This window comes from Trifolium pratense, linkage group LG1, assembly GCF_020283565.1.
Source record: "Trifolium pratense cultivar HEN17-A07 linkage group LG1, ARS_RC_1.1, whole genome shotgun sequence".
NCBI classification, from domain to species: Eukaryota; Viridiplantae; Streptophyta; class Magnoliopsida; order Fabales; family Fabaceae; genus Trifolium; species Trifolium pratense.
In genome coordinates, this window is record NC_060059.1 from 788201 (window position 1) to 806154 (window position 17954).

Genomic DNA, 17954 nt, shown 5'->3' on the forward strand with positions numbered 1-17954 from the left:
ATTGACACAACAATTGTTAAATTTCATTAAGTATAGTATGAGAATATCTACCTACAAGTTTGAGAAAAGTTTTTGCAAAATGTTATAGAGATACATGTGGTAAATATAGCATAACTCTCTGAATATAAGTTGTATGCTAATTATTTTTAATCTAGTGTAAAGAAGACAAAATTTACTACAGGATTGATACCAGAATTGTTAAATTTCATTAAGTATAGTATAAGAAAATCTACCTACAAGTTTGAGAAAAATTTCTGCTCTGTTTCTGTACTAGTACCCATTATTTAGTCAAACTGAACCAATTGGATAGTTAAACCTCAAAACAAAAATTATATTTATATTCTTGACACCCTAAGCTTTCCAACGAGTGGTCGTTTACTCAAATCAGACATCGTTTAGTATTTCAAATAAATTGTGGAAGTTGAGGGTCTCATGCAAAATTTATACAGGAAATCTGGAAAAAAAATTGGAACACAATATTTCGGTTTATATTAACCGAAATTTTTTAGCATGACAAAAACCGTAGTACCCCAAGGACAAAAACAGAAATTCCGGAATAGAAAAGAAATGCGAGGGATCGGGAGAGAAAATATCAGATTTGATTGCATTTAGACTATATTTTTCGAGGCCCAACCCATTCAAAATTGTGCATTAATAGATCGGTCCATCATTCCAACCATTTTTTAGAGCTCTAAATATTGGGGACAAAATGAACTATAATTTAATTTATATATTTTGTTAGTGTAAATTTACACATAGATTTAATAATTTATTGCCACATCATTTAATAAATATGATTATTTTAAAACATATTACATCCATAAATTATTGTTTGTTAAAACTTAAAATGATGTTGATTGTAACAAAAAAAAAAAATGATGATGTTGAAACGACGACGTTTCCAGTCTCTGAAAAACGGTCCATGAACGTCTTCATCCTCTTGCGAAACCTGAAACGAAGCAAATAGCAGAGAGATAGATACTATAGAATTCCGTGAAGAAGTGCATTCCAATTTCGAAACCTCTCTGTTAATAATAGTCCCAATTATATAATAAACCCTAAATCCATTTCATGCTCCATTTCTATATCCGCTTCCCAATTTCATAACGCTGACTTTAACAAAACCTCTGTAGCGAAACCATGTCGTCTTGGCTAAGATCTGCGGTCAACAAAGCCGTCGAGGTTGGCAACAAGAACAATCTCACGCGCACCGTTAAGAACTACGCCGACACCGTCGTTCAACACGCCGGCCAAGCCGTTGCTGAGGGTGCCAAAATCCTTCAGGATCGCATTGTAAATTCCTCATTCCTAATTTCCCTTTTTTCTAACAATAAATGCATATTTACTTGTAATTTTAGGCTTAGTTCGTATCCTAATAATCTTAACTGCTGCAATTGTAGTCAAATTTAGTATTAAATAATTAAATTAACAATAATTTGGGGCAACTTTGTAAACTCAATTTAACTCTGGTTGATGTAATTTCAATTCCAATTCCAATTAATGTGCTCTGTTAGTGTAACTATCAGAGATTGAGAGAACGATGAGAATAGAAAATTCACTATATGTTTATCTTGCAGGCAGCTAGTAGGAATTATAGAAGTGTTGCACAGACAGTTAAAAGATTAGAAGAAGCAGCTGTTTCGCATAGGGGACACGAGAGAGTACTGTTGCTTAGAAGATGGCTTATCGTCCTTAAAGAGATTGACAGTTTGTATGGAGCTTCGGCTGAAAGTAAAGAGAAGACTCTTGAGCAGCACCTTGCGGTTGAAGATTTGAAGGAGAACCCACAGAGACCATCTTTGGTTCGAAACCTACTTTGCATGCAATTTTCTTAGTTTAGTTTGGTATAAGTGATTTTGGGGCGTTATGAATTTGCAATTGACCAATGTTTTTGGAGATTTTATGAAATTATGCTGTGTTGAATTTATTCTGAAACTTTGGAGTTTACAAATGTTTCTCTGTTTTCCCACTACTACTGTTTGCCGAAATGCTGCATGGTCTTTTCCCTGTGTTGGGTGAGAATAGAGTTATTGGGTAGTTGGCTTCTGTTTTTTCTCCCAAGTAAATTTTTCTCTGCTGTCCAGTGTTCCATGTTGTGGTATATAAATTTAGAGTATTATTGAGCGATACTTTAATACCATGTCAAATTAGAATTCCATCGGCCAGACCTCCTTTAACCGTCTACTCGTCAAGGCCATTGGTGTATTATTAAAAAGTATTGTGTTTTCTCTGGTGAAAAATATTAAGTGTCTATATTGCAGATAACTGATTTAATAATTTTTTAATTTGTTTACAGAATCCTTGAAATTGTGAATGTGATGGCTTCCATTTTATATTAGTTGTTTGTTTTCATATTCTACCGGTTCTTTTCAGGTTCTTTATTATGACTCTGATGTTGGAGGAGAACCACTGAATTTTCGCGATGTTTTTCTTCAAAGCCAGGCACTGGAGGGTATAACACTATCAATGGTAGGTTTCAGTGATGTTAATTATTAAGTACAATTATACTGAAAGTTGAGTTTCCTATGTTATATAGGTATGTAAGCTTATGATTTATTCTGAGAGCATAGACCTATGGGTGATGTTTGTTCTCCTTAGTTCTTCCCTCCTAGAGGAACTAAAATGTACTACCAATTGTTTAATTTTATATTCAGTTCTGTTCTGCTTCAAGAATTCCTAGAAAAAAGGTGAATACAGAGTAGCTTGTTTTCAATACATTGTGAAGTGAGGCATGGCATTAACTTGGTAAAAGCCCAGGATTGTTTAAGTGGTGTATAATAATATTGTATGTACTTTACTTTCTTTTTCGTTCCTAATTGTGTGGGAGAGGATGGAATTAGTATCTAATATTCATAGGTGCATTGTATATGTCCGGTAAATAAATTTAATCTAAAAATTGATTTAACCTCTCTTCATATTTTCATTAGAGTTAATTAATACTCCCTCTAGTCCTTAATATAAGTTCACTTTTTAGATACATTGAATGATTGATGTATATAGTCTATATCATAGACTAGAAACATCAATATTTCAATGTATCTAAAAAGTGAGTTTCTTCTTATATTAAGGACTAGAGGAGTAATTTTTTTGTTAATATTCCATCGATGGTATTTGGATAAAGTTGGTTATATCTTTTTGTTCCTTTATATTTCTTTGATGTACAATTATTGCAGCTTCGTGTTATGGTAGTATCTTCATATTGGTAAAAGAAGATCGTTTTGGATTAGTATGCTTTTCTTGTAATTGCTGATAATGGAGGTTAACCGCAGGGTTAACTTTTTTCTATTCCTCAGATTATTGAAGCTCCAAACGAGGAAGAGGTTTCCCTTCTCCTGGAGATGTTTGGGTGAGTCTACTAGTTTTGTACATTTTTCAAAGGTTTTATTTTGATTTGCAATTGACACTATGTATGGGGTATCTTAATGGCATGATTCCTGGATTCCATGCATATGTCATTTGGGACTTGTGACTCTTGTATTTGAAACCTCTACATTTTTGTCTATGATTTATACGATCAGTGTTTTATAATTGTGATTTGTGAAAATAGTGTCTTTGTCATTGGAATTTTAGTTTCATATGCATCTTTGTTGAGAAGTTTTTAATATTTCTGTCGTGCCAAAGATATGTCCAAACCATTTTTGTCTCACTTTATTCTACAGGCTTTGTCTTACTGGGGGAAAAGAAGTTCACGATGCCATAGTAAGCAGCTTACAAGATTTAGCAACATCTTTTTCAAGCTACCAAGATGAAGTACTGGTAAGGATGATTGTGGCCTCACTCATGTCTACCGATAATTATACTCGCTTTGTTTCTTTTTTAACTGTCTTATTTTTTTTAATTTTTACACATACCAAGACAATCAATGGATCAAATTTTTTGTTACTTTTGATACTATTTTTTTTCCTATCATACCCTTAACCATTTATTTCATTTCATATATTTCTCTCTCTGCAATAAATAACTAAGGTTATAATTATAATTGACAAACCAATAATTAATGTTGCATGGAACTTTGAAAACGACAAGTAAATAAGAACAATTTTTTTGAGTGCCAATTAAAAAGGAACAGAGGGCGTATCATTCAGAAGTAAATACTTCTTGGGTTTTCTCCCCCCCCCCCCCCCCCCCCCCCCCCCCCCCCCTCCTCTTCAGTTAGTTGTACTTTTTTGAGGTTTGAACTTTGATGCATTGGTAATCAATATTTTCATTCACATTGAAATTTAAAGTACACATTTTTAACTCCTAGGGTTGTATTTTCTGTAGCTAACTTTTGTGAGTTTTGAGCTCAGAAAACATCTAAAATGTGTAAGCTAACTTTATGCTGTATGAACGACTATTAGGCCAAAAAATAAATTACCTGGAAATTTTGCATCAAAATGTACATGTATATCATAGTGGGTAATCTGCAGGCATTATAAAACTAGTGGTACTCATTTTTTTAGATAAATAGCTGTGGGTTTTTGTGTGTTCATTCATGATTTTAATAAGATCTTGTATGTTTACCGTGTTCTTCAGGTGAAGCGAGAGGAATTGCTTCAGTTTGCGCAACGTGCCATCACTGGGTTGAAAATCAATTCTGATCAGGCAAGGTCAGTATGGAACAGAGGGTTTAAATTTCATTTTCTATATATCATTTTTGCTAGACACCTCAGTTTTTTGGGTTCATCCGGAGTTCACATTCCAAGAGTGGTTAGATTGTGTTGTGTCAACTGTTTGCTTAATTGATGTTAATCCTTTCTCTCGCAGTGATTAATATTTGATTTCTTAAGCTATAATCTCATTTAGTTATATAAATAATTTGCGTTGCTATTTTCGTAGTAAGGCCAATGTTGCTATAGGGAACATTGGGCTCTGAATGATATTAAACTTTGATCTAATATGACACCAGTAAAATATGTAGGTACTAGCCTACTAGGTAGCATTGTGCTGATGGTTGATTTGTTATCTTGTAATTGTACCTTCCTCTACCATCAAACCCCTGTATGGTTGTTTTAGGAGAAAATGGTAAGGCAATAGAATGTCAAAATAAGGGTGTTGTGGGGACTAATTTGAATTCTAGGATAACAAAAGAAAATTACTACAGAGAAAAGATTATTATAACGAAGGTGGACAGCCTATGTTAAACCAGTAAGATCAGAGTTATGCTTTCCAGAAAAATGTCATACTTAATATGAATTAACATTGACTCTATTATTAGATTAACTAGACATGATACTTGTTTGGATGGAGGGTTTGGCAGCGTGGGGGTGGGGTGGTTTGACCCAACGCTCATACTAGTATCGCTTCGTAACCCTCCTGTCAAGGAAGGATTGCTTTGGTATCACTCCCTCTTTTTGCTTGATAGTTATTATGAATTATTGATAATCGTATAGACGATTACTACTATAATATAAAAATGGGAAAAGTGGTCTTCAATCTAGTTCACTTTAGATCTTGATTTTCTTTCTGACTGCAGAATAGATGCCGAAGCCTCTAGTCTTAGGAAGAAACTCAGTGAGATAACTTCACAGGGGCTTGAAAATAAAGGTGATTATAAAGCATCCGAGGAAACACAGGCAACCCTAGAGGTGTGTTTCTGCATAACTTCCCATAGCTCTTTGTTTTGTCAGTAATGGATTTTTGCAGTGCGACTAATATAATGATTTATGTGATTGGATAGTAATATATGTAATTGGAACAAGGTTATTTTCAAACTTATTTGGTTTATGCTTTGGAAGAAGACATTTTAATTATGACGTTTTGTCCTGTTTGATTGTGCTTTTTTCTTTTGCTTTTAAAAAATTAAGTTCTTAAAAACCTAAAAATAGGCTTGTTTTCGCCTTTTGGTAGCTAAAAAGAATACCTTATAGAAAAATAATCTCAAAACCCATGTTGTGCTATGCTTCTGCCTGTGGTCTTATTTTCCACTGTTTTTCGTTAAGGAAGAGGTTTTACTAGATTATGAATTCCTTACAGTTTCTTGAATTGTATGGGAGATTTTCACTCTCCTTTCTCCATTCTCACCCCTTGCCCCTACGAAAGTCTGACATTTATCAAATGTTGCATTTTTTCCTAGTAAAAGTTTCTTTTGGATTTTGAAACTACACAGTTTGATTTTTAGTTAAATCTGTGATGTTTCATACCTTTTTGCTTGAATCACTTCATTAGTTTTACACTTCATTTTATGAGTTATAATTTATAAATCCATAATGAATTTAATTCCAGGAACTTAAATTTTTGGAGTTTTGTGAGCAAGGTTTAGAAGAGAATAATGAGTGATTGACTCGTCTAATATGCATGTCTATATTTAGTATTTTATTTATATATTCCCTTCCATCAGTCCATGTTTTTAAAAGGGGTGTAACCAACCATTTTACAGGCTTTAAAAGTTGCACTAGGACAGATTAGGATTTGTTCCAGACTGGAAGGATTATTGCTGAAGAAAAAAAATATAAGCAATGGAGACTCTCCTGAGGTTCATGCCCAAAAGGTACGAAATTTTTTTCCTACAGGAGTTTAGGAAAAAGGAGAACGTAACATGGAAGTTGTGTTATCTTGTATGAAAACCTAATTATAGGAAGGATTGGTTGACTCTAAATAAGAATGGTTTACCTGGAGTTTAGTATCATAAAAATATCTCTCAAAAATGGAAATTAAAATATAATGAAAAGGTGCTCGTACCATTTATAATTTTCACAACTACCGAACTACCCTTCTCTAGCTGTCAATCTTTCCCCTGTGTCAATCACCGAGCATCCAAACAGGACAAACATTAACCTATATTTAATAATTTTCATTCTAATCATTCCCTCCATATTTTGCTGCCGAGTAGGATTGCAAACTGCAGAACAACAAAAATAGCAGGCGCCTTAAGGAGGGACCACTGTAATCTCATTAGTACATATCTCAACTATTGTAGGCAGGAGTGGGATCAATTGAATTTGCCATAGGGTTATTTCATTTTTGGTGATATTGTCAGAGTCATTGGAATGTTTTGTTTATATTTTTCAATCGTATTTCTAACTGAATGTAGTTCTGTAGTATCTTTATATTATTTTCTATTTATAACAATACTATCATGTTTATAAGTAGGTTGACAAGCTGAAGGTCTTAACGGAATCTCTTGTTAACTCTGCTGCAAAAGCTGAAAAGCGCATTTCTGACAACAGGTACAGTTAAAATTTGAATTTTTCTGTTAGTGTTCTCTCTTAATTCTGTCATCTGAATTTATATTTATAGTCAAGGAAGAAACAATATTAGTTAAAAGCACTGTATTTTGCCTTTTGGCTTTGAAACTTCCGATTTCTTCAGTTTTATTTAAAACTGGGCCCATGTGCTTGTAAAGTATGCTTGCGCTTTTAAACATTGTTGTGTTAGTGGCATCACTCATAACTCTGTTAGACATTTTTTTTTGAAGAAGCTAAATTAGTCCACCCAAATTGGCGCCAGAGAGAATCGAACCTCAGACCTCAAGAGGAGCACACTCCCAGGTCCCAAGCCAATACCAATGCACCAACCCAAGTGGGTTAACTCTGTTAGACATTATCATCAATATTATACTTTTTAATCTCTCTCGTTATTAATCCAAGAGACAATACACCATGCTCTTGCTTTTCATTGTTGGAATGATCTTGAGCCCTGAAATTAAAATGAAATCAATGGAAACTAGTGAGAGATTGGAGTAATCAGATGCCAGCCCCATATATATGGCAGGTTATATCATTTATATAGTACTTCTTAATATTTGGGATCAAATAGTCTAGGAACCAATGTTTAAATTAAATAAACCATATCCTAGAAATTAGAAAACAGAAACAAAAGTCCAAATAGCTTAGACGAAGTACAGGAAAAAGTTCATTAACTGAAGGGCGTATGTTTTTTTGGTTACAAAGAGGGCTAAAGCCCGAACTAAAGGACGTATTTTAGACCCTACTAAGTACCCATTTTAAAAGATTGACCAGTGATTTTGCCATTTTGGGTGGGGGCAAATTCTTTGAATTGGAAGACTAATTTGTACAGTTTATTCTAGTCAATTCTGCCTGTCAGTGGCAACACTGAATGATGAAAACTTAAATAAAAAGAAAAGAAAAATATTCTACCTTCCGCATATGCTTCTAGTGCTTTGCTTAGTTTATATAGATGAAACCAGGAACCAACCGTGTAGGGTCTTATTTTTCTTTAATTAGTAATTTGCTTCAGATGCCAAACACTAAATCATATCTTCTCTATCTCAATAATTTGACAGACAACAAAAAGAGGAGGCATTAAAAGTTCGTGTGACTAAAGGTGGTGAAACTAGTGAAAAGGAGAAGGTAACATGTTCAGCAAACCAGCATTACATTTATTATGTCAATTATCGCTAGTCTGTCATAGATGTGTGATATTCCAAATGAGATTTGATGATTATGCATGGTTAGGCTGTTATTGCTATGCTTGTTTAAAATGTCAATGTAATTGTTAGAATATAGGAATTATCATATGATAACATAATATTATGGTACCATATTTTAATTTATCTCGTACCGATGTTATTAAACTTGGTCCAGACGTCAGTCAGATCAGAAACTGGTCCGTACCCATTGATTCTTGTTTTCTTCTTCCCTTTTGTTTTCAGGAACTGATAGCCGAGATATCTGAAATCCAACAGAAAAAAGATGATCTTGAAGCTGAATTGAAAAAGGTACCAACCATATTCTTTATGATGAAACTGTTGCTTTTTATTATGATATTTTTTTGGGTATTAATACCAGATTTTGGTACTATTTTGAGTGCTTTCCTGCAAATTGACAAAATTGTCTAATGAATAATGCTATGTAGTATGACAATTTTTTCCACGAAATAAAATTTGTCATCTGCTAAGTTTGGCAGAAAACACAGTGGATAAAACAACCAATCACAATGTTTCGTCACTTTTCTTGAGTTAAAGTATCGAAAGTAATTTAATAATAACAACTGAAATTTGTATTATGAGTTGTAGATTAATACTTCTTTGGCTTCTGCTCAAGCACGATTATGGAATGTCAGGGAAGAGAGAGACCAGTTTGAGGAAGCAAACAATCAGATAATTGAACATCTGAAGATAAAGGTTTGAAATTCTCTTTTTCTTGACTGAGTATCATGTTAGATCAATGCTGCTCAATACGGTTTTACTCTCACCATCCAATTTGAAATTTTGATTTGACCTTGATCGACAGGAAGATGAACTTTCAAAATCAATTAGCTCATGTCAGGTAGAGTCAGATGTGATCAAAACCTGGATAAACTTTCTGGAAGATACCTGGGTTCTCCAGCAGTCAAATACAGAAATTTATGAGAAGCAGGTCAAGTATGTAATTTAACATGCTGAACTTGTGCAAAGAATGTTTTAATATCTGTAAGAAAAGTGTTTTTTGAGTGAATATATTCTATATTTATTAAATACACAAAGTTAGGTTTACTAATATTTATTACATTAGGCCTGGCGCCACAGTCCATGAGTCCACCTGATAGAATTGGTACAGACGAATGAACATGAAAGTTAAATAATTGATGTATAGTAAGAAAATGATTCATCTTATTCACTGTCTTCTGTCTCCAAGTAGCAAGACTGTTAAAAGAGTGTAAGCTCTTGGGGTGTTGGAGAGGCTCTGATATCTTTTAGTTCCATTTCCAATGACCCCAAGACTATTTTCCTCTTGTCTAGCTGCCTCTTATATAGTCAGTATTATTGAGTCCAACTAAATTGCCCACTGATAGTCTGATACTAACTAAATCCAATTGGGCCTGCAGTCACGTTATTACCATCACCACATATACTCAATCTCTAGTATCAATTTATTTCAACCAGAAATCTAGAATAATTACTCTTCCATTGTTCTTTATTTCTTTATTATTCACTATGCTTTTGTTTGTGAAGTGATGAATTGGAGAGACACGAGGACTATTTTGTAAACTTGGCCATTCAACTTCTTACTACTTACCAGGTATTTAATTTCCTTTACTGATTCAGATAATGGGTGAAAAGTGGCAGGACTCATTTCTGCTTCGCTCCTTTTTTCCCCATGTGTAATATGACTTACTTTGTTGTCCACAGAAAGAGTTAGAGCCTTGTATTAACCATATTGCAACATTTGTCGTGAACCTCAAGAATTTGAGTCAGAGGTAATATATTTTTTTATTAATTCATTGTTTGTCTTACACAGAGCACTTGTTTAGTTGGCAATTTCTTTGATGGTGCAAATTGTTAACAATTTCAATTTTCAATACAAATTTGCATTTATGCATATCTATATATGTATAGATAGCACACACAAAAACATAGATTCTAAAATAAAAGAAACTAGGTTATTAGACGCTTCGTAGTTTCATTTGTGCACAAATATTGCACTTCATTTAAAATGTATACATATTTGTTTTGTCATGTATTTATCTATGTATTTCCTTACACTTTCTCGGGAGACAGGTTAGAAATGACAACGGGTGTAGATCCCGAGGATTCAAAAGTATTAAGTCCGAGGAGAAATCTTGAGGAGGAATATTTGACCTATGAAGCTAAGGTAATATGAAATTTCGAGTGATTTTGAAATGCTGGCTTGCTCATCTGCACCTCCTACGAAAAAAATGCACCTTTATCCTGGATTGTTTTGTTTTTTTTTCAATTCAGTGGTTTCAATTCATAGAAACTATCCTATCATATTGTTGACTCTTTTGTACAGCTTTGGGATTTTTTTTGCACTAATTTTTTTATTGCGTTTATTTAGAATGCCTGACCCTCAATATCCGTTACATAATGTATGATTGTCCATGTTTTCTTGTTTCAGATCATTACCACTTTCAGTGTAGTGGACAACATGAAACAGCAGTTTTATGCTCAACAGGGGAATATTACCAGGTTTTGTATTTTCTTTCCAAGTAACTTTGTCGGTTTTCTTTGCTGATATGTGAAATGATTAATATAAGTACCAAATAAACCTAATGTGTTAAGTTGGATGGATCTTTTTCTTACTGGTCGTGAGTTGTGACCCAAAAATACCTGTTAAAAGCATTCTGTTTTTTTGTCAAAAAATAATAAATTTTGTTTTCTTCCATGCTAAGGACATCTTATAATAGGTTGTCATCAATTGTACATATAGAAATTAGTGTTGTTCTCTTATACTACAATATTCTCATTTACCTTCCCTTATCGGGTTCACAATCCAGGAAAGATGAAGAGAGAGTCAAAGAGCTTTTTGATGCCATTGAAAAGTTACGAACTCATTTTGAGGCTATAGAGAGACCAATTCTTGAAATAGAGAACCCGCCTGCAAAGACTGAAGCATTACCTTCTGAGAAAAAGTCAGATGGTACCCATTCACCGCCTGAGAAAAAGTCAGATGGTACAACTTCACCTTCTACTTCAGTTCAAGGTACTAATGAGTTTTCAAAGACAGAGACAAATGAACAACCAAAATCACCTTCAGTTAAATCAGATCAAGCATTGGACCATGAAGCTGAATTAGCCAAGCTGGAATCTGAGTTTGGAAAGGTTAGTACTCAAGATTACTCGACAGATGAAATTGGTGACTGGGAATTTGATGAACTTGAAAGAGAATTTGTATCTGGTAGCAAGTGATTAGTTCAATCTCTTTTCGTAGACATTAATGTTTGCTGTTGTAATTTTATAATGAATTAAGTGCAAGTATTTTATTTTATATAAATTTGTAAGCTAGGTCGGCCATTGGTGAAGCTTGCAAGATCATATGGCCTTTGAGTTTGTAAAAATTAAAGATCATAATTTATTAATTTTTCTGTAAAGCACCGAATTTGTAACACATAGATGGAGTCATCAAATGATTTGAAATAATTAGCATGACTGTAAATTTTAGACAAAGTATAAGCTTGGTGCATATATGAATGTTATTTATGATGTTTGTCTCAAGCTAATATGCCATACACTCTTGCAAGTTTAAATCCGACTACTAGATAAGTTTTACTCTCCGCTCACTCCCATTTTTTAATAATGACTGCTCTATTTTGCTTCTATCTCTATCTAATAAGCACATGAATTGGCCCATATTTTCCAGTATTATTTATAATTTCCTTAAAAGCAAAGGGAATGAAGTTTCAATGAGTTGCAATAGGTCTGAAGTTTCCCTAGTCTTGACATTAAATTCTAGGCAAAATAGGTATCACTAAAAGCATCTGATTCTAGGCAATATAAGTGCTATAACTTTTCAAAAGAAGTTTGGAGTGATAGTAACATGTTGAGTAACATAACTATCTATAACCACAAAAGAATGAACAAGGAAGCACTAAGCAGTTGTTGATGATTTTTCAGTATGTTTGCTAAATACTAACTCATCTCAAACAAACATTACATATTGGGAGAAAAAGAAGGAAAAGATAGGACCTTGTTGCTTCGCTTTAAAAAAAAGAAGAGATGTGGTAAACCCCAAAGTAGGTAGGAATTAATAATGTATTAAAAGCTAATGACAAACCAAAGTCTTGAGCTTTGCAGGCATTCAGGGTTCAATCCACTCCTCCCACCATTATTTGTCGGGACACTTCTCAGGTCAATTTTATTCAGTGTGTGAATTTACTATATACTTTATTCACTTAAAATAGGACTTGAATATTGAATATGTAATTATTAATCACAAAAGCAGCTAAGTCAGCAGAAATAAACACAGACAGAATAATTAGAAAAAAAATGAAAAAGTTGCCCATGTTTTGCATCTGTCTACACAAAAAGGTTTAGCAGTGCCTAACCTTAACCGTGTGTTAAAACAAAAACAAAACATAACCAGGAATCCGGTGAAAAGTGGAAAGTGTACATGTAATCTTTGGAAGTTGATGAGCTCTACTATTATTATTATTATTATTTAATCATTAATCATCAAATGCAGCCAACAGTTATTTTCCTCTTTCCTGATAAAATTATTTTTGATTCATTGAACTACTATATGAGTATACCACAACGACTTTAATGAATGCAGAATTGCATGCCATAAACAAATAGTATCTTATTCAGAAAACAAATTTGTTTGCATGGGAATTTGTAAATAAGACATATATAAGATTCCAAAATTGGCTCTTAAATTCATATACAAACTTTTAACAGAATGCACTATAAGTCGTGGGTCTATTATGCTAAACAAATACTCTACTTACTGCCAACAGATTCCTGTCTTCTTCCACTCCCTTCTGCTTAAAATAACACAGATAATTGTTGTCCACTGTTAAATGTTTTTTAATTAATATTTTGCCTTCTTTTAAGGTACTACCACCCATTGAGTTCTATATATTCACCTATATATTGTAAGAAAGAAATCAAACCTCGAACAGACAACTCGGTTGGTGAGTTCAGAGACACCGAAGGAGTACTAACTAGGACGAGGACTAGAACTCAAACCTTAAAACTAATATAACCACTAATTTACTATCATTTGCCTACATAAAAAGTTACAATACTTTGTAATGCATCTACATGCTGCTACAGCTAGTAACTATCCTGATAATTGAACCACAGTGAGATTGCAGTTTTTACTCAATTTGTCTGCATCAAAAAATTTCTTAATGAAACTTATTGACGAGACTTTTTGTTAGTTACCTACCATTATAACAAAAATATTGTAAAATTGGCAATGCCAATGAAAACCAAAAATAACAAAGTTTATGTCCTGTGTGGGTGTGGGTCAGTGCTTCTCCCCACAAGAAAATCAATCAGGTTTAAATTTTACATATGGATGCTTGCAGTGCAGACAAACTCCTTCAATAATGATAAGATAAGAAATTAGAAAAACAATAAAATTAGAATACCACTAAGTCTAGTATACTACTTTATAAAAGCAATAAAATAAAATTAGAATAATCTTTCATTTTTCCATAATATAAGCTCAGCTACCATTAGTTTCAATTCAACATAGTAAGAATTTTCATAATACCTTAAAGTCTAAAATGGCTTCAAAAATACTCTTAGCATGTGACTCTTTAGATGATGATTACATTGACATGGAAATTAGTTCATACTCCAACTTCTTCAATCATCATTCTGAAAAAACTATTCCACAGCAGCCTAGAGAATTTGAGTTCCAAATGTCTTCTTCCATTGTTCAAGAGAAAGATACAACGACTTCTCCCGCCGACGAGCTTTTCTACAAAGGAAAACTCCTGCCTCTTCACCTTCCACCTCGGTTACAAATGGTCGAAAAACTCCTTCAAAATCCTCATAAACCTTTTGAGGATGAAAAATACATCTTTGAAGAGTTCTACAGCACTCCATTAGCCACTACTGCTTTTACAACACCAATTACTGGTACACCATTTGAGTCTTGCAATATCTCACCATCTGATTCTTGTCAAGTTAGTCGAGAACTAAATGCGGAAGAGTATTATAACCTCGACTACCATGCAACGGATACAAGTGGCTTTGCTGTCGAAAATCAGAAGAAGTCATGGACAAAGAAACTTAAACAGTCTTCTCTAGGTTCAAAGTTGAAGGCTTCAAGAGCTTATCTTAAGTCTTGGTTTGGAAAATCTGGTTGTTCATATGAAACCTATGCAACATCAACAAAAGTAGCGGATGAAGGTTCAGTTTCAAAAGCAAGGGAAATTTTGAATAAGCATGTTCAAGGAACAAATAAAAATCCATATGGCCAAATTCAGAGGCACAAATATCATCAGTCTTCAATTTCTGTCATGAGAGGCTACAAAGAAAAGAATAATGAAGATGGAAGTAATCATCACAGAAGGTCATTTTCTGTTGGCATCAAACTTCTTTCAGGAAACAAGTCATCATCGAATTCGTCGATATCTGGTTCATCATCATTTTCACTTTCAAACAAATCATATGGATGTCATCAAACTCACCAGCTTCTCAAAAGGTGCAACAGTGCAAGCTCAGAGATAGAAAATTCAATCCAAGGAGCAATTGCACACTGCAAGAAGTCTCAGCAAATGTTATCTTGAAAAGCAGCTTTTTTGTTTTGTTGTATTTTTCATACATTGTCTTTCCAATTAGAAAGTAACCTTGTGATGAAAGATACCTCCAATTCACTAATACAAATTTTCATAAACATTCATGGTTGTTGGGATTGGCTTATTTGAGTTTATCTACTGACATAAGTACTTCTAAGACTATTTGAGAGAGCTTATGACATGTTCGTAAGCAGTTTTCAACTTATTTCCTTAAGCTCTTCAGAATTGCTTATGGAAACAACTTATAGCTTATATAAAAACAATGTGACTTTATTATATATATTTTTTTATATAGAAATAGTTTATACATAAAACTTATATCAAAAACGCTTATTCTATAAGTGCTTAATTAAGTTGTCCATCCAAACGGCTCTTTTTCTACCAAAGAATTAGATTTTGTCCTTAACCAAATTATGATGAGTATAATATATGAATCTTCTGAAAATTAAAGCTCAACATTGTACTATACACTTTCATGTCAAAACCATATCTCCAATATCAAGAGAACCAATTACTAGTAACTAAGACAAGGGTGTGCATGGGGATATTGTACAGTAAAGGTATAAAATCATTAAACAACAATTAATTTTTTTTCTAACAAGGAATTTGGATTAAAACTTTGCAAGAAATGCAGAGTCATACTGAGAGAGAATCTTACTACTTAGTTTATGGATTTGGCTATGGATATGTGCATCAAGACAAAAGTAAATGGGACTACTGAAGTTAACATTGTTACTTGTTAGGACAAAATTGTGAAAACTAAAGGGTGAAAAACAAAGGCTCTTTGAGAGAAGAGTTTTGGAAGGAGGAGTCCTAATGATATGTGGAATGAAATGGCTAAAGGGACTGGAGTGTTGAAGTGTCGAGTCTGAGTAAGAAGTCTCATATCGGATAAAAATATGAGTGTTGAGTAATATATAAGCGAGCGGACTCATATATTCTTTTTTTTTTTTTTTTGCTTTCATCACCAGTTTAATCTGGTTTGGAGGTCAGTTCTGGCATCAAGTGGTTCCAGCCCCCTCCCGATCGCAGTTGCAGGGGATCGAACTGTGGTCTTCTTACCAAGTTCAGCGTCTATCACCACTAAACCAACTAACGATTGGCGGACTCATATATTCAATGTCTAAAGGCTTTGAGCGAAGTAGATTCTGATATTAATGAGCAATAATGTGATTTTAATTGGTACTATTATTTATCAATCATGTAAAAGAAATTATCAGGACAGGCATAGTACGAAACCAATGAGTGATAGAGTAATGAAACGAGACCAAGATTCCATAAATCAATCTACAAATGCAAAATCATGCTCACTATAAAAAAAATATGAAATTCAGCTATGTGTTCAAATGGTGGCAAGCAAGAAATAAAGAACCAGTCTTTTCATGTAGTGTTATATGGAATTTAATTGCTTACATGTCAAGTATGATCATCCAATTTGCCACTGATCAATATGTAATGGCCATATACCATTAAATAAGTATGTTTTAAAATACAAGTTTGTTGGATCCCTTGGTATTATATAATATCTAGAGTAACAATGATGATGATTGTGGAAACCCACATGTCTTCATTTCTTGGCAACTAATAAGACATTTGCCTTTAAATCCAATGAGGAAAGTTTATGAATAATTAAAGTGAGTTTAAAGATGTTGTATTTTAAAATAATCATAGTGTTGATTTATAAAGAAATCCTTCAATGCAGAGAAAGTGAGAAACAGCTTTTCAGGTGGTTCTTTTATGATTTCTTTTACTTATCTTTGGGGTGTAAGTGTAACCAATCCTTAACCTAAGTGAAGATGTTACTTATCTTTCAGGTGATTTTTTTTCTTTTGCTTAGTTGCAGTTTCAATCCCTATTTTTACAATATTTTATAGAATTGGTCTCTAAATTTTAAAATTTGATAATTTTGGTTCTCCATCAAATATTTTATCTAAAATATGATAAGGTAATATTTTTAAATTAAGTTTATAAAGAAATTTTCTTACCATTTTATTGATGTTGGTATTTATAGTTAAAAAAATATGACGGAGAAACCAAAATTAAACTATTTTAAAATTGAGGACTAAATATGTAAAATCATAAAATAGGGGCCAAAACTATAATTAAATCTTTTTTACATTTTCAGCAATTCACTTTCAAAATTACAATCCAAACATTATTTACCTTTTGGTCAACCATTATTTACCTTTCTCAGCTTTTTTACCTCTCAATCGGTTTGGTTTACCTTTATCTAATTTCTTTTAAGTTGAATTTGTCCTCTTTTGTCCTTTAATTTTGATGTAATTTCCAATTTCAAGCAAGTTTAACTTCATACAGTCTAATCTCAATATTTTGAGGGAGTGTGTTTTTATTTTCCTTCTCAAATTTCTCAAAAGGGGCAAAGCCCAACTAAAACAAAAACAAACTATAACCACTCAAAAAGAGAAGGGAAATGCTTTTCACACCTACCGATATCACTAGATATAACTAAACATCTAAGAAAATTGTAAATTTTGTGAAGTGAATAAATAAATAAAATGATCTAAAAGTACACCTATGAAAATATTACATTGTTGACCAACGTTGGATTCTTAGAGAACAAAGTTTTACTCATGTTATTAGGTTTTGTCCATGATCAAATTAAGTGTTGAATTCAAGTAATTAATTAACTCCACTTAAAGACGAAGTATCTTAAAAAATCTAAGTTACATTAATTTGATATTCTACCATGTCGGCTACTAATAGACAATATATTACGACAACCATGACATGAAGATGGGTTTCCTTCCACGTTAAGATCCGAATATCAACATGTGTTGTTGAAGAACTAGAAGTCTAGAACCTTGTTGGTTGATGTACTATGGAAAACCAAATGAGTATGTACTGATATATAACAAGTACTCTGATTCTGATTTTAATACATGCTTGATGGATGCAAGGGGTATATTCCTCTGTTCTTCACCTTTTACTTAGCCTTAGCCCACTCCTTATAAATAAAGATGTAGATTAGCATGAACATACCACCAAAAAAGACTAGCTTTGTTTGGATTGATGGAATCCAA

General features: G+C 33.1%; 2 protein-coding genes across 2 annotated transcripts; both read left to right on the forward strand.

Moving 5' to 3' along the window:
- Positions 1 to 834: 834 nt before the first annotated feature.
- LOC123899591 (synaptonemal complex protein 1) lies at positions 835 to 11827 on the forward strand. Its single transcript, XM_045950764.1, has 18 exons — positions 835 to 1293; positions 1578 to 1802; positions 2374 to 2469; positions 3294 to 3346; positions 3660 to 3756; positions 4516 to 4589; positions 5456 to 5567; positions 6359 to 6469; positions 7072 to 7148; positions 8225 to 8291; positions 8594 to 8659; positions 8957 to 9064; positions 9174 to 9304; positions 9875 to 9941; positions 10052 to 10119; positions 10421 to 10514; positions 10779 to 10849; positions 11158 to 11827. Exons 1-18 carry the CDS (start codon positions 1141 to 1143, stop codon positions 11567 to 11569), a joined length of 2082 nt encoding a protein of 693 aa, XP_045806720.1. The 5' UTR covers positions 835 to 1140; the 3' UTR covers positions 11570 to 11827.
- Positions 11828 to 13871: 2044 nt separating this feature from the next.
- Positions 13872 to 15037, forward strand: LOC123899601 (probable membrane-associated kinase regulator 4). Its single transcript, XM_045950773.1, has one exon. It carries the CDS (start codon positions 13894 to 13896, stop codon positions 14902 to 14904), a length of 1011 nt encoding a protein of 336 aa, XP_045806729.1. The 5' UTR covers positions 13872 to 13893; the 3' UTR covers positions 14905 to 15037.
- The last annotated feature ends 2917 nt before the right edge of the window (positions 15038 to 17954 follow it).

Excerpts from the sequence above, each read along its gene's own strand:
- LOC123899591 (XM_045950764.1), top strand. The coding sequence starts at position 1,141 with ATGTCGTCTTGGCTAAGATCTGCGGTCAACAAAGCCGTCGAGGTTGGC. Across the intron at positions 3,347-3,659 it reads CTTCTCCTGGAGATGTTTGG|GCTTTGTCTTACTGGGGGAA; the intron begins GTGAGTCTACTA and ends TTTATTCTACAG. Across the intron at positions 9,942-10,051 it reads AACTTCTTACTACTTACCAG|AAAGAGTTAGAGCCTTGTAT; the intron begins GTATTTAATTTC and ends TGTTGTCCACAG.
- LOC123899601 (XM_045950773.1), top strand. The coding sequence starts at position 13,894 with ATGGCTTCAAAAATACTCTTAGCATGTGACTCTTTAGATGATGATTAC.